A 22,193-nucleotide genomic window follows, 5' to 3' on the forward strand; every position below is an offset into this window, starting at 1 on the left:
GAGTTGCTCATCACCAGGGCTCTGGAATCCCAGGGGCTCTGCCTCCCTGCTGTGCAGCCTTGGGCAACTTACTTAACCTCTCTGGGTTAGTTTCCTAAAGCTGTTGGAACAAATTGCCACAAAACGAGTGTCTTTTTAAAAATATATATATTTTATTGATTATGCTATTACAGTTGTCCCATTCTCCCCCTTTATTCCCCTCCGCCCTGCACCCCCTCCCACCTGTGTCCCCCCTCCCCCCAGTTCATGTCCATGGGTCACAAATATAAGTTCCTTGGCTTCTACATTTCCCACTCTGTTCTTAACCTCCCCCTTCTATTTTGAGCCTACTATTTATGCTTCTTACTCCCTGTACCTTCCCCCCATTCTCTGCCTCCCCCTCCTTGCTGATAACCCTCCATGTGATCTCCATTTCTGTGATTCTGTTCCTGTTCTAGTTGTTAGCTTAGTTTGTTTTCGTTTTTTAGGTTCGGTTGTTGATGGTTGTGAGTATTTTGTTATTTTACTGTTCATAGTTTTTGATCTCCTTTTCCTTAGGTAAGTCCCTTTAACTGAGTGCCTTGCAACAACAGAAATTTATTCTCCCACAGTTCTGGGGGCTAGAACTGCTGTTTTTATTACGATGCCAGTCATCCTGGATTAAGGGCCCATCCTGTTCACACATTAGTTCCAGTATTGACCCACCCAACGTAACCAATCACATCTGCAATGACCCCGCTTTTAAATCCCTAAATAAGGTCACAGTCTGAGGTGCTGGGAGGGACATGAATTGGGGGAGGGGGATTCTGTGCAAACACCAGTACACTCTCTACCCCGTGTTTTTCTCTCTCATCTGTAAGACGGTGTCAGTGGCAGCTTCTGTATTTTGAGCTGTTAGGAGGATTGGATACGACCAGTGGCTGGAAAGCGCTGGGGAGAGCGCCTGGCACACCAGAAGTGCTTAGCAAACACATCAGGCCCCCAAATAACGTCACTTTGTTCAACGTCGTTCCGTTATAACGCTGACAAGAAAAAAAAAGATTCCGGGGGTGGGGGCCACGGTCAGCGTGGCTGCGCACTGTCCCCAAGTCCACGTGCGTTCTCTCTGCAGCCTCCCGTGTCCTCCCACAGGCCGCAGGTGTGCCCGGAGGTGAACGCGCGCATCTGCTGTGCCCGCCTGCACGGGCGAGGGAGTGTGCGCGTGCACAGGCCTGCGCACATCCTGCGGGGCGGGGCGGGGCGGGGCGTCCTGTCCCGGGTGCGTAAGGTCCGGCGCCCTGAGCTTCCAGGACGGGCTCCGACCCCTCACGACCCTGAGCTAAAGCGAGGCTGGAAAACCATTATCTTATTTGTGTGTACTCATCTTTCTGAAATGTACATGGATCTTACATTTATTTCAGTGTCTAATATGAAAAGGGTTTGGGGTCTTTATTTCGAAGTTTGGGTGATGTTTGGTGACCAGAAATATGTCACAAGAATTTGACCCTCACTCATATCCACTAGCCAATGGTGAAGTCCGTGTTGTTTTGCGGCATTTTGCTTAACGTCACGGTTTCCGAGAACCTGTCGACAACATTAAATGAGGACTTACTGTAGAAACTGTCACTGCTGTCACCATCACTGTCCCCATACCACAGTTGAAGAAATGAGACAAAATTGGTTGTCACCCTATACATGGCAGAGCCAGGTTCTCTAGTTCCTGAGCCCATGTGCATGCATACAGCAGGTGCTCAATAAGTGCTCCAGGACAACACCCTGAAACCCAGTGGGCCTACCCCCAGCCACACAGCCCCGAACCCCTCAGCTGGGCGGAGAAGGAGCCCGAGTCCTGTGACCGGCAGGACCTTGCTCACCGCCCCCCGGCAAGCCGGCTCTCTGTCTCTCAGCCATCTCACACCAGCAACGACCCCCCGCTCAGGGCTGACACACCTGGGGAATGATGCTCACTATTAATACTGGAACTGGGTCCCCATCAATTAGCCCATTGCTGCTGGCGGCTGCTTGGCTGGGATCTTGCTGGCAGCTGGCTTTTCAGCTGCGCCAAGGCCACGGGGACTTGCTGCCTGCTGCGTCTCCCCAGGGAGCTCGCTCTGCAGAGCAGGCTTTGCAGAGACAGAGAAAACCGTGTTTTGACATTTGGTGAACGCTCCTGTTAACAAATTGCAGGTAATCTTACCTCTGCGAGGGCTTCCCCGGGCACACGGCTGATTCCTCCTGGGAGCTGCGAGAAGCCCATGGGTTGAACGAGCCTGCACTCACTGCTGGGTGGCTGCGCTGGCCTGATGTTCAAGTTCAGGCAGACCGTGATGGCTTCTCAGATGCTGAGCTGCTTGCACCTGTCCCTCCAAGATCTCGGTTCCATTTTCTAGGAAGTCCCTTACATTTCCCCCATACACAACCCATTGAACCAGTCACAGGGCCCAGGACAGATACAAAACAGATACGGCTGCTACTCTAAAAGCTTCCAAGCCCAAAAAGAGGATGAGAGATACACAATCTCCCTAACTGAGTCAGCGGATGAACCGGCCTTACTAAGAACGGAGGGCAGGAGCATGGCCCTTAGGGGGATCGGGAAAAGCTTTGTTGACAGGAGGCATTTGGGTGGGTTTTGGAGGTTAAGTAGGAGTTCGGTGACTAGTGGCAGAGTGAGAAGTATGAGTAAGGGCCGGGAGGTGGGAACCCCAGGGCGTGGACAAGAACCCAGAGCAAGCGCAGTCTGGCTAAAGGCCGGGTGTTATGGGAGAAGCGGCTGGAGAGATGATAAGTAACAATAATTCCCTCTGAGGAGTGGGGCAAAAGTAGTTTATAGTTGAGTATATGAAACACAGAGTTTATTCTTGTATTATTGTTTATTAATTATTGCATTATTTTCCATATGCACAACCGTACACCTACTTCTGCCCCGCCCTGTATACAGGTCCTGGAGAGCCTGCCAGCAAGCTCCTGGGAGTCCCGGCTCTACAACCCGACAGACGACTCAGAAGCCTGGTGTGGGCTAGTATGCATGTTCTCATTTAAAACCTAACCTTACAGGAAGGAAACTGAGGCTCAGAGAGGTCAAGTGATTTGCTCAAGGTCACGCAACTACCACTACTCTTAATAAGTCCCAGAGAGAAGGATGAGGAGACACGGCCATGGCCAGGATCAGGTGGGAGGGTCAGGGAGCAGGCGTCCTGGGTGGACGGTGTTGTGGGAGAGGGAAAACCTTTCTTCTACCCTCTTAGGTGCGCTGACTGGGGACATGAGATTTAAGCTGACAAGTGACATGTTAACAGGAGAAAAAGGGGTTTTTTTTTAATATGCATGTGGAGTTTACAAAAGAAACCGGTAGTTCCATAAATGGCTCAGGTTAGAGGGGTTTTTTTTTTAATACACCTAACTTATCAGGGAAACAGGAGCGGGAGAAAAGACTTCTTAGGGAAGAACTAATTGGTGGTGACAGAAAAGACAAACAGATTTTTAGCCCCAGCGGAAGGAAGGTAAGACAGTTTGTGATGTTTGTCTAGGCAGCTCGAGCAGGCTGTCCATGTCCTTCAGAGCCATAGCCCCCCCACCCCGCCCCGAGAGGGAGCTGCGGGTCTGCTCCCCGCCAGCCTCTCTGGCGGGATGCCGCCCAGCGAGGGATTCACGGCATCCCTGTGTCCCAGAGGCTGCTGCTAAGTCAGAGAAGAGGAGCTCCCAGGAGGACTCTTTCTGCATCTGTTGAACCTCAAATGCTTTCAGCTTAAAATAACCTTCTTACCAACCCCAGGGTTCTGAGCGAGTCTCTACAGTGTTTAAGTGGAGGAAGCCACCCAGAGATGTCTCCAAGTGGAGGTCACGGGGTCCCCAGGAGCTGGCCGGGTCACTGAACACCGGGGTGGGAAGTTGCAGAAGGTAAACACCAGGGTGCCTCCCAGCGCTAGACCCCTGTGGACTTTTTTGAGACAAAAGGGCAGTGAAAATAGAGGCTGGGAACCAGAGTGTGTCAGACACGAGTGCCTCTCAGGTGTGTGCTCTCAGGCAGGTCGTTGAACGTCTCTGGGCCCCAATTTCTCGTCTTCAAAACGAGGGCAACACAGTAAACTCGACGCACTGTTGTGGGCCCTCCGAGCCCGTGTCTGCGGAGTTAGTGGGCACTCAGCGGGTGGAGTGGGATCGAAGTTTCTAGCTGTAGTTGTCTTTGAGGATCGCGTGCGAGCAGAAACGAGGCGGGGAGGGATCCCCGGTGACTAGGGATCCCAGGGCAGTGGGGTGCTCCGGTTCCAGCCCCGACAGGGCCTCTGACAGGGCCAGTGTCTCTCCTGAGCGGGTGGGCTGGCCAGGTGCAGCCCGGACAGGGTGGGTGGCCACAGAGATGCCAGTAAGTAGATTCCACCAGGCTTCCCAGGTGAAGGGCTCAAGGGCCGCAGTAAGAAAGAAGGGAGTGTCAAAGCTTTTTGGGAGCCAAGGAGCAGGGACCGCTCCACAAGGAACTTCTGAGTGGGTCACCGCGCAGTATTTGGGTGTGTGGCTCCCTCTGCTGGTAAGTGTCTGAACTGCATGCACCTACCAATCCCACGGAGCTAAAGCTGGGGATTACTTCTGGTGGCAGATGTTCCAACTTCAAGTCGTTTTACGGGAATGCTTCATTTAAAAAATTAGTTAACAAACTTGTGTCGTGCTTATGACATGCCAGGCACTGCTGTAACTTCTTTACAACTATTATAGTTCCGTGAGTGGGGTCTCTCAGTACACCCGATTTGCAGAGGGGGAAACTGATGCCTGGGGCCACACACCGACTACTACATTTCCACTACAAGGTGCCCGGCAGGAAGACACTTGAAAATCCTACCGAATGCGGATGTTTCATTGTGTGGGGCCATCGGGCTCACAGGTGTCCTCATCCATCCTACGCCCAAATGCCCGTCACATCCCTCATGTCATGACGACCCAAAGCTGCCCCTCCCCTTTCCTCAGGGTCCCATCAGGGTTGGCACCACCCCTGGGACACCGGCTCCACCCCTCTTTTCTAAGGCAGAAAGATTGGGTCCATGACTCTGTCAGTTCCTGTGCCCCTCTGGTTAGGGAAATCCAAGAAACTGGCTAAATGTAGGTAAAACATAGGAGAGCGGGGAAGTTAAGTCTATTTACACAATGAATCGCTAAGAGAAAGCAGGGAGGCAGGCAGAACAACGGTTTGGGCATGTGGCACTTGGGGAGGTTGAAAGTTGCAAGAGGGAACTTGCACATGCAGCTGTCAGCTGGGGATCGAGCACTGAGAAAGTCAGCCGTCGGGAGAAGAAACGTGCACATTTCGCTCTGTATTAAGAAAGCACCTCTTCGTGCACATCCTTCAGAACGCAAATCTTCTTAAGTTTCAATGGCTAGGCTGTGTTTCTTTGAATGTGACGCCTAGACATAGCCTTCACCTTTCTTGGGCGTCGTCTTGCCCCTCACCCGCATCAGGTCAAGTGTCCTGCAGGTGCCAAATCTGTTAGCGAAGGTCAGAGGTGCCAAGGCTTTCTATTACAGTATTTTGCTGATGGCGTCTTTTGTACCTGGTGTGTGTCTATGAGTAAAATATTTTTAGTGAACTAGATGCAACAACTAAAATGCCTACATTAATCTGGAACAGAAAAAAAAATCCATCTCTGCAGTTCAGCAAGATGCAGTATTTTGTGCACCCGCTATGGAAGTTTCCAGAGGCCAAAGGGATGCTTCCTATCTTCCCGAAGTCCTGGTGGGTGTGGCAAATGAGGAACGGTACCAACTAGATGCAAGATGAGGACTTAAGACATTTGGCATCATCATAAGCCACAAGTCATCGGGAAGAAAAAAAAACAGATTTGGGTAACTCGTTAGACAAAGGAATACTCTCAGGTGAGCTGGTTAATGCCAGCGATCAAATAATAACTTAAATGTTGATGCAGAAGTATAAGTCAACCGCACAGTTCCGAATGTCATTTCAGTTCTTGGAGCAATAAATAAGGAAAACTCTTCCCAGTTATGGTTTTTGCATGCTAAAGTATTCTATATCTTCACAATTACCCTCATTCTCTGACAGTTGAGGTTATTGTCTTAAGTCGTTGACGGCAGTCTAGTTGCCGCGGTTTAGAAAATTTTTCTCAAGTAAAATATTTACAAAGTTCACATATTAATCAGATACCATTGAGCCAACGCGCCCCACGCCCGCAGGAAGCGCGGGAGCGCGCGCCGTCCGTGCAGGGTTTGGCTCCTCCCGGCCTCCGTAGCGGCCCTCGGCGGTTTCCGCTCCTGATAGGTGGCTGTGCGAATGCACTTCCGGCAGCGGCGGCTACAGCAGCCGAGTCAAAATGGTGAGTGACTAAGGGCTTTGGCTGGTGGTCGGGGTGTGACGGGGTTCGAGCGCCCCGAAACGGGGGGACGAGGTGGCTGCCCGAGGCACTCGGCCCACCCGCTTCCCCGCCGGCCGGGTCTCCTCGGGGAACGGAGGCCCCAGGAGACGGCGTTCAGGTGTACTGCGGGCCGTGGCCGACCGGAGGGCCTTGTTCGGGGGGGCCCGGGGCCGGGGCCGGGGCCGGCGCAGAGGCTGCCCCGAGCGGACCCGTGGGGCCTCGGGGCGAGTCAGGTCGTCTGGCTTTGCGCCTCCGCCGACCGGGGCTCTGCTGAGTCCCCGGCGCGGGTTGTTTTAGCGGGAGCCGCCTCACCTGGGACCAACTCTTTTCTGTCTGAGCCGCAGGTGGAGGAATGTGCGACCCGCGGGAGGGATTCGTTCGAGCTGAGCCGGGGGGAGCGGGACATTTGAAGGAGGCCTTGGAGACTGACGCTTTTAGAACCGGTGCAAGTCCGAGAGGAAGATCCGGTGGTGCATTAGTAATAATAAAAACGGCTGGCGTTTATTCTTTAATTCACTAAGCAGGGGTTTCTTGAGCACCTGCCTTTTGGAGGATGGGGGCAGCAGACTCTGTTGTAGGCACTGAGGGTGTAGGCGTTGAGCATGATCCAGGGTGTCTGCCTTAGTGGAGCTTAGGTTCTAGATGAGGCAGCCAAAAATAGAGAAAGAATGTGATGTCGGAGTGAGAGAGATGGAGTGGCTTTGGCTATATGGCTGTTGTGTAGAAAAGCATGGCATGCACAGCGATCAGACAAGAAAAAGAAATAAAAGCTATCCAAATCGGAAAGGAGGAAACAAAACTGTCACTGTTTGCAGATGACATGATAGTGTACATAGAAAATCCTATGGACTCCACCAAAAAACTGCTTGACCTAATAAATGAATTTGGCAAAACAGCGGGATACAAAGTCAATATCCAGAAATCAAAGGCATTTCTGTACACCAACAGCAGAAGCAGAAATTAAGGGAAAAAATCCCATTTGAAATAGCAAAAAGAAAAATGAAATACCTAGGAATAAACCTAACCGAAGAGGTAAAAGACCTGTATTCAGAAAACTACATAACACTCAGAAAAGAAATCAAGGAAGACACAAACAAATGGAAACATATACCGTGTTCATGGATTGGAAGAATTAATATCATCAAAATGTCCATACTACTCAAAGCAATTTACACATTCAATGCAATTCCTATTAAAGTACCAATGGTTTATTTCACAGACATAGAACAAACACTTCAAAAATTTAAATGGAACCATAAATGACCCCAAATAGCTGCTGCAATTTTGAGAAAGAAGAGTAAAGTAGGAGGGATCACAATACCTGATACTATTCTGCATTACAAGGCCACTGTAATCAAAACAGCCTGGTACTGGCATAAAAACAGGCACATGGACCAATGGAACAGAACAGAGAGCCCAGAAATAGACCCAAGTCTCTACGGTCAATTAATATTTGACAAAGGAGGCAGCAACATAAAATGGAGTAAAAATAGCCTCTTCAACAAATGGTGTTGGGAGAACTGGACAGCTACGTGCAAAAAAATGATACTTGAGCACCAAGTTACACCTTATACAAAAATAAATCCAAGGTGGATAAAAGACTTAAATATACAATGATTAAAAAATAATAATAATAAAAAGACTTAAATATAAACCATGACACCATTAAAGTCCTAGAGGAGAACGTAGGTAGGAAAATCTCAGGTATTTCACACAAACTTTTTTACTGACATGTCCCCTAGAGCAAGGGACATAAAGGAAAGAATAAACAAATGAGACCTCATCAAAATAAAAAGCTTCTGCATAGCTGAAGAAAACAGTATCAAAATAAAAAGAGAACCAACTGTATGGGAAAACATATTTGCCAATGATACCTCGGACAAGGGTTTAATCTCCAAAATACATAAAGAACTTACACAACTCCACTCTAAGAAGACAAGCAACCCAATTAAAAAATGGGCAAAGGACTTGAACAGACACTTCTCCAAGGAGGACATACAGAAGATCCAAAGACACATGAAACGATGTTCGATATCGCTAGCTATCAGAGAGATGCAAATTAAAACCACAATGAGATACCGCTGCACACCGGTCAGAATGGCCATCATAAACAAAGCAACAAACAACAAGTGCTGGAGAGGTTGTGGAGAAAAGGGGACCCTAGTGCACTGCTGGTGGGAATGCAGACTGGTGCAGCCACTATGGAAAGCAGTATGGAATTTTCTCAGAAAACTCAAAATGGATCTGCCTTTTGACCCAGCAATTCCACTGCTGGGATTATACCCTAAGAACCCTGAAACATCAATCCAAAAGAACCTATGCATCCCAATGTTCACAGCAGCACAATTTACAATAGTTAGATGCTGGAAGCAACCAAGATGCCCATCAGTAAATGAATGGATCAAAAAACTATGGTACGTTTACACAATGGAATTCTATGCAGCAGAAAGAAAAAAGGAGCTCCTACCCTTTGCGACAGCATGGATGGAGCTGGAAAGCATTATGCTGAGTGAAATAAGCCAGGCAGTGAAAGACAAATACCGTATGATCTCACCTTTAACAGGAACCTAAACAACAAAACAAGCAAAATATAACCAAAGACACAGAAATAGAGGACAGGCTGACAGTGACCAGAGGAGAGAGGGAAGGGAATTTCAGGGGAGAATGGGAAGGGTTTACAGGAACAGATTTAAAGGACACATGGACAAAAGCTAGGGGGAGGGTGGTAATGGGAGGGAAGTGGGGAGGGTTGGGTGGGTGGGCTGGAATGGGAGTAAAAGGGAGAAAACTGTACTTGAACAATGATTAAAAAATAAAATTTTTTAAAAAGCGTGGCATGGGGAGGGTGGCTCGGTGGAGGGGAGGTTTGAACGCAGCTGAATACAGTGAGACAGTAGCCCGTGCCCGTATCTCCCGTATCTGAAGGAGAGGGGACTGCTTGGCCCGTGTGGTCCATGGCAAGGCCTGGCAACGTAGCCTCATAGGTGATGTAAGGACTTTGGTTGGGGGGATATGCTAAGCACATGCCAGGCACTTTTTCCAGCATTTTATCATTATTCCTCACAGCAGTCCCTTGAGGTCATTTTGATCCTGACTTGGTCAAGGAGGAAACGGAGACACCGCGGGCGGCTGTGTCAGAACACAAGCCCTGTCGGTCTTTCCTAGAGCCTTTGCTGTGCTGGACTTGGAGGGCCACGTCCTGGAGAGACACACAGATACTGGTGGCCAGTGGACATGCATGTGATTCCTGGCTACGTCTCTGACACACTTTGTGACAATGTGCATTCCTCCTCTGGGCCTTAAGTGTTCTGTGTAAATTAGAGGTGACGATTGTGCCAACCTTACAGTGCCTGTAAGACTGAAGATGTTACCCTGAGAACGTTCAGCACATTGCTTGGCATGTAGTCTGGGCTCAGTAATGGGTATATTTGTTCAGTGAGCTGAGAAACGTCATGTAAGGTGCCCCAGACCTAAAGAAGTTTGGGATCTGTTCAGGAAAACACCCTCGGGTGGGGTGAGCGAGACTGAAAGGCTCACGAGAAAGTTCATCTGAAAAGGAGATGAGCCTGCAGCCGGTTGGCAAGGGCCGGGACGCTGAGCTAAAGTGATTGGACGTCACACCGTTAATGCTAGGGCGCAGGTGAAGGTTTTTAAGGAGAATTAAAGGATCGGCTGTTTGTTTCAGAAGGAGGTAGTTGCACTGGTGGGGGGAGAAACTGGACGTGGGAATCTCACTTGGGAGGCTGAGTCCAAATGAGATACGGTGGCCTGGACGGAAACAGAGGTCAGGGACAGACGAGAGAGGGAGTGCGCGCGCACGGGTATGTGCTGGAGCAGAGTGGGCTTGTTTCGGCGGCCAGATTTGTGACCAGACCGACAAAATCCTGGGGCTGGCACTTCTTACTCACCGACAGCACTCTCTCGGCGAGCAGTTACCGTGAGTCGTGTGTAAGTGCTGAGTGGTTTCTGTGTGTTACTTCATTTCCGGCAGCAGATAGGAGCTAGTGTCATCCGTGCTCTCCAGTTAAGGACACCAAGGCTCAGGCAGGTGACCCCACTTACCGAGGCCGCCTAGCCTGTTAGTGGTGGGACCGGAATTCAAACCTGGATGCAGCTAAGGCCATACATAGGCTTGTAGCTCCTCACCTAGCAAGTGGGAGTAATGAGCTGGACCTTGAAGGACTGTGTGGAGTCGGTGATGGTGCAGGAGCGAGTCTAGTACCGACTCGGGCACAAAGTGAGCACCCCGCAAGCAGAGCTGCCCCAGCCAACAGCAGGTTTCCTAGGAGTTGTAAGTAATTGTTAAAGACCTATAATTTGGACAGCCTGTTGCTGTCTGGTTCCCAAAATTTCTCAGAGCCCTTAGTTACCTGCAGGATAAATCAGTTTTAAGAAGCCAGCATGTGGGGACGTGCATGTGACTTTGACTCTTGTAGGAGACCATGACGTGGTAGTTCTGTCTTGCTAGAGGGGCCTGTGTAGGGGTGGTTTGAGGGGTCAGAGAAGGCTCCCAGCCAGGTGAGTTCACTGTTACTTGTTTAAACTGCTGTCATTTCTGAGATATTGCTCAGTGGTAAGCTTTGCCCTGTAGCCAAAAGGTTTTTTAAAATCAGAAATCCCACTGAGGCTTATTATTGATGCACTTAAGTTATTTTTCAGTACATTTTATCGATTATGCTATTACAGTTTTTCCAATTTCCCCCCATTTATTCCCTCTGTCCTGCACCCCCCAACCCTCCAGCCTCTCCCGCCCTTAGTTCATGTCTATGGGTCATACATGTAAGTTCTTTGACTTCCCTGTTTCCTATACCATTCTAAACCTCTCCCTATTTTATGCCTACCAATTATACTTCTACCCCCCATTCTCCCCCCCGCCCCAAACCCTCCATGTGATTTCCATTTCTCTAGTTCTGTTCCTGTTCTAGTTGTTTGCTTAGGGTTTTTTTTTTTCTTTTCTTTTCTTTCTAAGTTCAGTTGTTGATAGTTGTCAGTTTGTTGTCATTTTACTGTTTTTAGTTTTTGATCTTCTTTTTCTTAGATAAGTCCCTTTAACATTTCATATAATAAGGGCTCGGTGATGATGAATTCCTTTAACTTGACCTTATCTGGGAAGCACTTTATCTGCCCTCCCATTCTAAATGATAGCTTTGCTGGATAGAGTAATCTTGGATGTAGGTCCTTGCCTTTCATGACTTGGAATACTTCTTTCCAGCCCTTTCTTGCCTGTAAGGTTTCTTTTGAGAAATTAGCTGATAGTCTTATGGCAACTCCTTTGTAGGTAACTCACTCCTTTTCTCTTGATTTTAAGATTCCTTATTTGTAATCTTGGGTGATTTAATTATGATGTGTCTTGGTGTGTGCTTCTTTGGGACTCTCTGGGCTGCCTGGACTTTCTGGATTTGCCAGATTGGGGGAATTCTCCTTCATTATGTTTTCAAATAAGTTTTCAGTTTCTTGCTGTTGTACTTCTTCTGGCACCCCTATGATTTGGATATTGGAATGTTTAAAGTTGTCCCAAGGTTCCTAAGCCTCTCCTCTTTTTTTTTTTTTTTTTTTTGAATTCCTGTTTCTTCATTCTGTTCTGGTTGGATGTTTATTTCTTCCTTTTGCTCCAGATCGTTGATTTGAGTCCTAGTTTCCTTCCCTTCACTGTTGGTTCCCTGTATATTTTGCTTTATTTCACTTTGGGTAGCCTTCATTGTTACTTCATTTTGCGATGGAGCTCAGTCAGTTCTGTGAGCATCCTGATTACTAGTTTTGAACTCTGCATCTGATAGGATGGCTCTCTCCTCATCACTTAGCTCTTTTGCTGGCGTTTTGATCTGTTCTTTCATTTGGGCCATATTTCTTTGTCTTGGTGTGCCTGTTATGTTGGGGAGGGGGGCTTAGGTATTCACCAGGGAGAGGCAACCCTCTTTGCTGCTTCGTTGTGCTGTCGGTCTGGGGAATGCTTCTTTTAACTCCTTGGCTGTTGGAGTTCCTTGCGGTTTGATTTTCTGGCACTTCTGGTGGTTTATTGTTTTTAGATTGGTAGTCATCTTCCTTTTGGTTGTGCGAGGAAGCGAAGAGTTTCTGCCTCCATCCTGACTGGAACTCCAATGCACTTAAGTTCTTGATACCGTAAGGTGACTTGGCTTTTCGGGTGAGGAGAGGGGAGAAGACCTACCCGAGAGCCCCAGGCTTTACGGATGGTAGTGAAGCGATCACCTGCTGGTAGTGACCGCGGAACGCTGTGATGGCTCGTCAACACGTGAGAAAAACATACACAGAGACAACCAAGTCCTGTGGGGAAGTAGGAACAGAATGGCCACTCTCTCTGATGAAGAGAGTGCCACCTTCCCCCTCCAGAGAGGCTTTTTATTGGTTTTGTTTGCATAGGGATTCAGGTAAAAGCTCATTAAACATTGCTGGGAAGTAAGGATCAAACAATAGATAACAAAGAAGACTGAGGGCCTATTCTGAGTCAGGATCAAAGAGCTGTAAAACTTTGAGGAACAAACTTACTTCTTCCTTGGACCCTTCTCATTCAACTGAGAGCATTCTAAACAAAGCAGGTTTCACAGGAGTATACATATTCTTTCTTAGGCCTGATCACCCAGGAAACCCGCCCTTTCCAGCACAGGGCTGCACCACCCTCTGTCATTGTTTCAGGCTTAGGTGGAGTAAGGAAAGTAAGGCAGCCAAGGGATAAGGAGACTTTCTCCCAGACAATGAGGACTCAGGCTATATCACAGCAGAGGAGCCAGGGTCCATCACCCCCTTTTGCTGTAGCTCCCAAAGTCCTTTCTTGGGGGCCTCCCATGTGATCGTGCCTGTCTTAGGTCGTTCCCCCCTTGGGGAATCTTACCCATCATTGGCTAACTAATCAAGCTTTGGGGTTCAGTTATGAATGAAGCAGCAGAGGCAGTGCTCCTGTCAGGGAGATAAACTTTTGTCTCCTTGCTGGCTTACGGTCCAGGGCCACTCCCTCAGCCTTAGCCTAGGCAGGGGTTATAGCTTCTGATACCAGGCAGAGCAGTTCCCAACATGGTAGGTGTGTAACTAGCTGTTGAAAGGAGTCTCCGGGATCCTAGTAAGGAGTAAATAATTGAATAAGTCATTGTTGAAAAGGGAAAATGATTTGGCTTTCATGGCCTAATTTCACAAATACACTCTTGGTGGCCTCAGGTAGTTTTAGATGAAAGAACGCCAAACTCTGTAACTTCCCTTCAAGAAGTGGGGAGGGTTTAGAATCTTCGCCTCATTATGATACATTAATCATTTCTGTTTGTTGATGGAGTTGTCCTTGGTTTAAGATGCAGTCAGTTACAAGGTGTGCCATTGAGCACTAACAGCTTTTCAGGGAAAAAAAATTCTGCCAGGCTAAATGTGTTCGTGGACTCCAAGTACATCTTGGGCTCAGAAACGTTCCAGTGAGGGGGACATTCTAGTGTCTTGGAATCTCAGGAAAATAAGGGCGATATTCAAGTGATCAATTCTGGACTTACACCTCTTCCCACCTGCCCCCACCCCCAGGGTCAAAGTCAGAGTGGCGGTCACGGTCCTGGAGGCGGCAAGAAGGATGACAAGGTAAATCAAGAGCCAGAGGTATTCCTGATGTGAGCGAATGTGGTGGATGTCACAGATCTCAGCTGGGTTCTCTGGGACTCGTGAATCTTAAAATGCAAAATAAATGATGCTGTAGTTATTTAACCAGCCTGGCCACAGAGATAGTCAGTACCTTTTACATGGTTTTAAAAAAATTATTGACCTGTCAAATAGGTATTTTTTAATTCATTATTTTAAATGAGTAAAAGTAATTTAGACATTCAGAAGTGTTGAAATAAACTGCTTGCAACTTTAGTGTTTAATATCCTGAGATGTGAAAAATTGTCTCAAATTATAGCAGCACACACTTTTGGCATTTAAGTCTGAATCTAACCTCTCTATTCTTTATTAAAAAATTTATCATTGTATATTATAAAAAGAAAAATTAATTACATTCACATTAAAACTGCAGGAGTGTAAAACTTAGTTTTTTTAAGACAGTTTTTAATAGCATCCTAAAAGATAAGGAAGGCTGTCTCATCTGGAAATGGACAGCAGTCCTGCAGAAGTAAGCCTGTGTTTTAATGTGACTCTGCGCCTGTTTTCCCCCTGCTGTTCTGAAAACTCAAGGACAAGAAAAAGAAGTATGAACCTCCCGTACCAACCAGAGTGGGGAAGAAGAAGAAGAAAACCAAGGGGCCCGATGCTGCCAGCAAACTGCCACTGGGTAACGACATGGCTCTCCCTTGCTGTCTCTGACCCCCAGGGGAAGCAGCTGTGCGCTGCAGTTAGAGGTCCAGGTGCAGGCCGAAACGGGGGGTGTGGCGGAAGCTCTAGCTCCGTGACTGTGCTCTGTCTGACTCTCAGTGCAGCGTTCCTCTAGGTGGGAATCAAAGCTATACTTTGGTTTTAACAGTCGCACTTTAAGAAGCTTTAACCAGTTCATCTAATGTATTAAAAGTACAGTTTTAGATTAGAAAACTCAGGCTGAGCTTGAGTAACTTAGAAATGTATTTATTTCACATCATGTGGTATTGGAATTCACATCATGTGGTGCCTGGACATAAAATTTTTCATCAGCTTCCTATTGAACGTAGAATAAAACTCAAACCAGGTGAGCCGGCCCAGCCCACATGGCCATCCTCAGCCCCACCACGCCCTCTGCTGGTTATTCACATGGCCCTGTGCTCTTCGCCTCTTCCGCACGGTGGGCCTTGCGCTGTGCTTCCAAATACTCTTCCCGTCCTCCCCATTCCGCCTGCCTGCTTCCCACCCCTTGGGCTTCAGCTCAAGTACCTCGCCCGCCACTATCTAAACAAGTCCCTTCCTGCATAGATGAAATAATTTTTTACATACTGCTTGGTTAAGAAAGGAGTCAGACAGTAAAAAATGTGCCATCAATCTACTGTAATGAATCAGTGTGGTATTAAAAAGAATAAATCAGGTCACTGGAAGTCCAAAAACAAAGTCAAGTTACACCGATAATTAATATATGGTAAAGCTGATGTTTTAGTTCTGTGGAAAGAGGATGGGTTATTTAATATAAATGGCTGGCATCCTTTATTTACTACGGAAAGAAAATGAAAATAGATCCTTTGCTTTTTACCAGGTGGATTATAGCTATACATCTGAAAATAAGTAATGAAAATTCAGGAATAAATTCATCAACCTTAGGGGAGGAGAGACCTTTTGAAGAAGTCAAGAAACCCAACACCATAAAAGAAAAGATTGACATGGTTATGTATATAAATTTTAAAATTCCACCCTGGCTGGTGTGGCTCAGTGGATTGAGCGGCTGGCCTGTGAACCAATGGGTCGCCGGTTCAATTCCCAGTCAGAGCACATGCCTGGGTTGTGGGCCAGGTCCCCAATAGGGGGTGTGTGAGAGGCAACTGCACATTGGCGTTTCTCTCCCTCCCTTTCTTCCTCTCTTCCCCTCTCTCTAAAAATAAGTAAATCTTTTTTTTAAAAAAGTTAAAATTCCTGTAGAGTGCAAGAAGTCAAGTCAAAAGAAACAGCCCAAGAGTGTGGGAAAAAATGTTTGCTGCATGTTAATATCCCTAACATTTCATAGTCCTATAGATGGAATGTGTGTTACAGCTAGTGTGCAACAAGGTGTACTGGCCAAACAGCATGTGTACACATTTTTATTAGCACTGTGGGAAATAAGCCAAAACAAATTATTTTTTGGGTCTATGATTTTTTTATTATATGTACACACACACTACTCAGTATATTCATTACATGTTAGTTGTTTGGTCACAGACCTCATCCCCATTTCTATAGGCTGGCTTGTAACTGCTGAAATCCTGACCCTTCTGCATTTAGGCACCTGCTTAATTAGTGTCACCAAACTGAACTGTTCAGAGTCTGTCCAACTAAGCTTATTTTGTCTTAACTTCTTTTTCTTAAGAACAAACTGAATTAATTGCCGACTTCGAGCTTCAAGGATAATAAAACTTCAGGTGTTTTTTTTTTTTAATTACAGTGACACCTCACACTCAGTGCCGGTTAAAATTACTGAAGCTAGAGAGAATTAAAGACTATCTTCTCATGGAGGAAGAATTCATTAGAAATCAGGAACAAATGAAGCCTTTAGAAGAAAAGCAAGAGGTAAACTGAGAAATTACTGTAACTTCCCTTTTTACAAACTGAATTCTACTTAACCCTAAACTGTCTGTGAGTGAGTGATACTCAGCAGGTGAACCTTTCAGACTTTAGTGAATCATGATTTGAACTGCCTTTTAAAAGCACCAGCTCCACTGTAAATCCGGTGAACTCCCCACATCACCTGCTTTTCCTTCTCGGCACCTTCTTCCGCAGGAGGAGAGGTCGAAGGTGGACGACCTGAGGGGGACCCCAATGTCGGTGGGAACCTTGGAAGAGATCATCGATGACAATCACGCCATCGTGTCTACATCCGTGGGCTCAGAACACTACGTCAGCATCCTTTCCTTTGTGGACAAAGACCTGCTGGAGCCAGGCTGCTCCGTCCTGCTCAACCACAAGGTGAGATGAGGCTCGGAGAAAGCTGGCTTTCCTTAGACCCGTTGCCTGTCCTGTGGAAGGAGAGCTTCCCCAAACAAACTCTGTGATCAGCGTTGCTTTGTTGTAACGAACCGTGTGACCCGCACCTCCCTACAGCAAAGCGTAATGTTCCCTGTTAGGTGCATGCCGTGATAGGGGTGCTGATGGACGACACGGACCCGCTGGTCACGGTGATGAAGGTGGAAAAGGCCCCGCAGGAGACATACGCCGACATCGGGGGGCTGGACAACCAGATCCAGGAAATTAAGGTATTTCTGGGAACCGGTGCTGGGTTTAGACTGCGGGTTTCTTGCTGCTGTCCCCCTTAAAGCAGCTCTTTGGAGCTCTTCCGCGTGTTTTGTTTTCTTTACTGATCAGACCAGTAACTCGGAGCCTGCCAGCCATGGTGTCTCCTGTCTGTGAGCCCTGAGTTAGGTCGTAGAATAGCAGTACGTTCTGTGTTGCAGTGGAACCTCGGTTCTCAAACTTAATTTGTTCCACAAACTGTTGGGGAAGCAATTTGTTCGAAAACCCAGTCTCCTTTGTCTCCCGAGAGACACATGACTGATCGTACAGGTGTCAGCGCGGCCTGGAGTCTGCTAAGACGACCAGGACGTTTTTTCTGTGAGCAGCTTGGCCAAGAACGGAGTTGTTCGAGAGCCAAGACATGTGAGGACCGAGGTGCAGTTCTCGAAGCAGCTACAGCGCAGTGCTGCTCACGGGGAACGTTTGGTGGTTCCCGAGTGGATGCGTGGTGTTCCCGTCGCACTGACCCAGCAGTGACATGTGGGGGGAGGGGAGTGGCTCACGTTGACACAGTGGTGGGGTCTGGAACCTACTCCTGGCCCCGGGGACGTGACCATTCAGGGTGGCCATGGGCCAGTCCTTTGCAGGTTCTTTCATCTGTAGAGAAGGCAGAGCTGTCACAGATCTGCCCTGGTGACCTCTCAACAGCTGGGCAGTGGCCTGGGTGGTGACAACCACCAGAGAATCTTGCCAGCTCCTGTCTGTAGATCAGTCTGGAAAGGGTGAATTTTAGCTTTTCTAAGATCCATTTGCTGAAGAAGTGCTTGAAGGCTGTTTAAGGCCGACTTCTAACAGAGGGCGCGGGAAATGGGGTGCTGTTAAGGAGAGGGGGTGGGTGTGGGGCGCTCCAGCAAGACAGGTCCTCTTCAGATGTCCTTGCTGCTGGTGACGTCAAGCACATCGTCTCTGAGGAGAGTGAGTGAAGTTTTTGTTTATTTCTTTTGCAAGTAAGGCATACTCATGATGCCAGCCCGTGGACCTGGCGGTGATTTCAGTAAGCAAGCAAGCCTTCCGTGTTTACTTGGTGTTTGTTTCTGTAGGAATCTGTGGAACTTCCTCTCACGCATCCTGAATATTACGAAGAGATGGGTATAAAGCCCCCTAAGGGGGTCATTCTCTACGGCCCCCCTGGCACAGGTATGTGTGCTGCGCATTTGACGCTTCCCAGGCCCTCGGCCCATCTCTTGAACGGCAGCGTTAGAGTTACAGTCACCTGTTGAGTGAGGGTGCCACCCGTCCTCGGTTTACAGCAGGGTGCTCTGAGGAGCATTTTGGGGTTTTTGAGTAAGCATCTTCTCTGGAAACACCTATTACATAAAAATGTATCTGTGTAAGAGATGGACTAGGAGGCCCTGACTGGCTTGCTCAGTCGCTTAGAGCATCGTTTGGATATGCCAGGGTTGTGGGTTCAAGCCCAGGTCAGGGCATATGAAAGAAACAACCAATGAGTGTATAAATGAGTGGGACACAAAGCAGTGTTTCTCTCTCTCAAAAAAAAAAAAAAAAATGCACCATGAAACTTAAACTTGAAATTGTAGATTGTACAGGGTTAATGTGGTGAAAACGGTCGTGTGGATTGCAGCAAACACAGGTGGGCTTTCCTCCCAAAATACCTACCTGCTCCGTGCAAAACATTTACGATTCCCAACACCTCTTATACGCCAGCATACTAGATGTCTGTTATAAAACATAACACCTTCAAATATATGAGTAATATGAGTCTGTTAAAAATAGTTTATAAGAAAAAATAAAACTTTGGCACGTGGGAATCACCTTGGGAGCTTTAAAACATAACAGTGGCTGGCCCGTCCCTGAGATTATCTGGAGTCTCTGCGCACCAAAGCCATGGTGCAGAACCACGGTTTAAAGATGCCCCGTGCTGTTCAGCTGAGGTTTCTGCTCCTGGTCTGTTGGTACTAAGTACAATACTGGACACACAAATGCATGAGGGTAAAGATAGATAGATAGATACTGGGTTCACAGTGCCATAAACTCACCTGTGTGAGTGTGTGTCCAGGACTCAGCAGCTCGTTGGTGTGTAAACTAGAGGTCACTTGATTGATTTGAACCCAGGTACCCACAGGGGTCTGTGCTGGGGGTCACCCGCACCGGAGGGCGGGAGGGCCTGGGAGGGCAGCATGTGAAGGCGCCTGAGTGTATCTGCCCATTTTTAATGTCCATTTACGGGGTAATGACAGTGTGTAAGTTAAAACACCACTTGAAGTTTTTTGCCCCTTTGTCTTTCTCCATCTGAAATAGGTAAAACCTTACTAGCCAAAGCAGTAGCAAACCAGACCTCGGCCACTTTCCTGAGAGTGGTGGGCTCCGAACTTATCCAGAAGTACCTAGGCGACGGGCCCAAGCTGGTCCGGGAGCTGTTTCGCGTTGCTGAAGAACACGCACCGTCCATCGTGTTCATCGATGAAATCGATGCCATCGGGACTAAGAGGTAGACTTTGTTTTACCGGCGTTGTCCCGCAGAGGCGAAACCGTGCCGCTCCTCCCGGACAGCGAGTGGCCGCCGGGCAGTCCCTACCAGACGGGGCTCCCTGCGGACGCGCCGCTCTGCTCTCCCCAGTGCGGGGTGGCTGTGCGTCTGGAGGTCGGTCACTCGGTGACCGTTCCTGGAGCCCCGCTCTGAGCCAGCACCATCTAGACCCTGCGGACGTAGTACCCGTGGGGAGCTCAGGTTGGGTGGCACCACACTCGAGTCAGAGGGAGTGATGCAACTCTGGGCGTGGAGACTGCCACCGAGAAAAGGACGAGCCGCGTGACCCGGCTGTTGAGGAGGACAGGACAGGCGGGCTGAGACGGGGGTGTTGGGGTGTTTGATTGCAGTTCCTTTCAGCAGGAGATCAGTTGCACCTTCGTTCCTTCTCTTTTCTTTTCCAAAGATACGACTCAAATTCCGGAGGTGAGAGAGAGATTCAGCGAACGATGCTGGAACTGTTGAACCAGTTGGATGGATTTGACTCACGAGGGGACGTGAAAGTTATCATGGCCACAAACCGAATAGAAACTCTGGATCCGGCACTTATCAGACCAGGTCAGGTTTGCTTTTGTTTCATCATGGAGAGTCAGAGAGTGTGTGTGTGTGTGTGCGTGCGTGCACGCGCACAGGTTTCTTAAGTGTGCTCTGGGGGATTATAAAATGATACACGTGAAGGCAAACACTGCACTGAAATTTAGAATAACTTAAAACCGTGTCCTCTTAAGAGTGTAGGTAAGAGCATGGTATCGTCTGCCCAGCGTGGCTCTTTAAATTCCCATCTATCACGATGTTTTCTTTTCCACATACTCCCTTTTACGCCTCAAGAACTTTCTTCCTGAAGAAATAATTCATACGATAGTTTTTTCATTTTTATAGTCATTTAGCCCCAAAGCAGCAGCAGCTAGTTTGTTTGCTCTCTTCCATCCTCATGCACTAAACACACCGTTCAGGAACCGCTCCTCACACTCATTTCTGAAGGTGGGAGCGAGGATTTCTTTTAAACAGATGAATTCAAACACAGAAACTTGCCAGCTACAGAGATGAGTGCACTTTGTAAGGTTTGGACCTCCTTCCCGGAGGACAGTGAGGCTGTGTGCGCGCGGCCCAGGCCCCAGGCCCCTCCCTGAGCGGGCAGAGCCGGGGCTGCCCCTGAACGCTTTGCACCCGCAGGCCGCATTGACCGGAAGATCGAGTTCCCCCTGCCCGACGAGAAGACCAAGAAGCGCATCTTTCAGATCCACACGAGCAGGATGACGCTGGCTGACGACGTGACGCTGGATGACCTGATCATGGCGAAAGATGACCTCTCTGGGGCCGACATCAAGGTGAGAGCCTGGCCCACGGCACCTGCACTGACCCGAGTGTCCTTGGTGTCCATTGAGCTAAATAAGTGTCTCCTCTTCTTAAAACAATTTAATTTTGCACCTACTTTTTTTACTTTGAAAATTAAAATTCTTAAGCCTTCAGAAAAGTTGCGACAATTGTAAACAGCTATACACTCATCATTTCAATTTATGAAATGTTAGCATTTTACCCATTTGCTTTGTTTTTCTTTTTCGCTGAACCATTCGACATGGCCTATGGCCACAACCAAATAGATCCTTCAGTGCCAGGACTGGGTATTTATCACATCATGTTGCATGGGTTCTGTTTTGTTTTACTTTTTGGCAAGTAATTATGGAAAAGATACATATAATAAACAATAGTATACTGAGACTTACAGTATTTAACCAGAATACATATTCTCTTATAACTGTAGGTAAATGAAGTGGACATAATACTGTTACCTCTAAATTCCTGGGCATAGTTTCATCTGTTTCTCAGAAACATCGCCCCCGGAAGTGGAGCTGCCAGGCCACATGGCTGGCTGGCCCCTGGGCCCTACTGCCCGGCCGGTCCTCTTCTTTAACCACCTGGTCGGAGCCACCTCAGACCCTTTGAGAAAATAATGAGGGTGCTAACACATTATTTAAAATCTGGAGAGTCATACCTTATTACAAAATAGCTCTCTCTGAATTGTCAGAAGAAAAATTAAAAAGTATTTCACTTTCTGAACATGCTGTTCTTTCTTATAGGCAATCTGTACAGAAGCTGGTCTCATGGCCTTGAGGGAACGCAGAATGAAAGTGACGAATGAAGACTTCAAAAAATCTAAAGAAAATGTTCTCTATAAAAAACAGGAAGGCACCCCTGAGGGGCTCTATCTCTAGCAAACTACAGTTACCCTCAAGACGATGGTTGGCAGTGCCAAGCCCTCGGAGGGAGGCGGCCGGGGAGGGTGCCCAGGGGCACCCACTCCAACTGATGTCCTAGCAACACGTCCTGTACACTGTGCGCACCTCCCGGAGCACCTGTGTCGGGGCCTGTGGTCCAGTGCCCCCTTCCCAATAAAGCGAGCTCTTTCTCATCCTGCGTCTGGGGCCTCACTCAGCAGCACCCGTAGGTGGCTTGGGTGATCACAGGAGTGCAGACTTAAAAGCCTGCTGCCCCCACGTCATGCCCCCAGAGCTGGGTGGTGCCGTCCATCA

General features: G+C 48.0%; 2 protein-coding genes across 4 annotated transcripts in view; one reads left to right on the forward strand and one right to left on the reverse strand.

Moving 5' to 3' along the window:
- Positions 1–6,204: 6,204 nt before the first annotated feature.
- PSMC1 (proteasome 26S subunit, ATPase 1) lies at positions 6,205–22,072 on the forward strand. Its single transcript, XM_045822141.1, has 11 exons — positions 6,205–6,275; positions 13,830–13,883; positions 14,472–14,568; positions 16,330–16,454; positions 16,665–16,850; positions 17,009–17,137; positions 18,215–18,311; positions 19,434–19,623; positions 20,069–20,220; positions 20,836–20,990; positions 21,741–22,072. Exons 1-11 carry the CDS (start codon positions 6,273–6,275, stop codon positions 21,873–21,875), a joined length of 1,323 nt encoding a protein of 440 aa, XP_045678097.1. The 5' UTR covers positions 6,205–6,272; the 3' UTR covers positions 21,876–22,072.
- NRDE2 (NRDE-2, necessary for RNA interference, domain containing) overlaps positions 17,147–22,193 on the reverse strand; it is a 41,252-nt gene continuing 36,205 nt past the window's right edge. The window contains exons 15-16 of one of the 3 annotated variants that reach the window (XR_006783740.1): positions 21,453–21,600; positions 17,147–18,080 (exon numbers count right to left, since the gene is read on the reverse strand). The gene's annotated coding sequence lies outside the window, so the exon portion shown is untranslated. Of the gene's footprint in view, positions 18,081–20,996; positions 21,601–22,193 lie in introns of those variants that run through there. The other 2 variants (XR_006783741.1, XR_006783739.1) reach the window with 2 other exon arrangements.

The sequence above is a fragment of the Phyllostomus hastatus genome, unplaced genomic scaffold (assembly GCF_019186645.2).
Source record: "Phyllostomus hastatus isolate PE091 unplaced genomic scaffold, TTU_PhHast_1.1 phas_scaffold_501, whole genome shotgun sequence".
NCBI classification, from domain to species: domain Eukaryota; kingdom Metazoa; phylum Chordata; class Mammalia; order Chiroptera; family Phyllostomidae; genus Phyllostomus; species Phyllostomus hastatus.

Excerpts from the sequence above, each read along its gene's own strand:
- PSMC1 (XM_045822141.1), top strand. Across the intron at positions 13,884-14,471 it reads GCGGCAAGAAGGATGACAAG|GACAAGAAAAAGAAGTATGA; the intron begins GTAAATCAAGAG and ends TGAAAACTCAAG. Across the intron at positions 20,991-21,740 it reads TCTCTGGGGCCGACATCAAG|GCAATCTGTACAGAAGCTGG; the intron begins GTGAGAGCCTGG and ends TCTTTCTTATAG.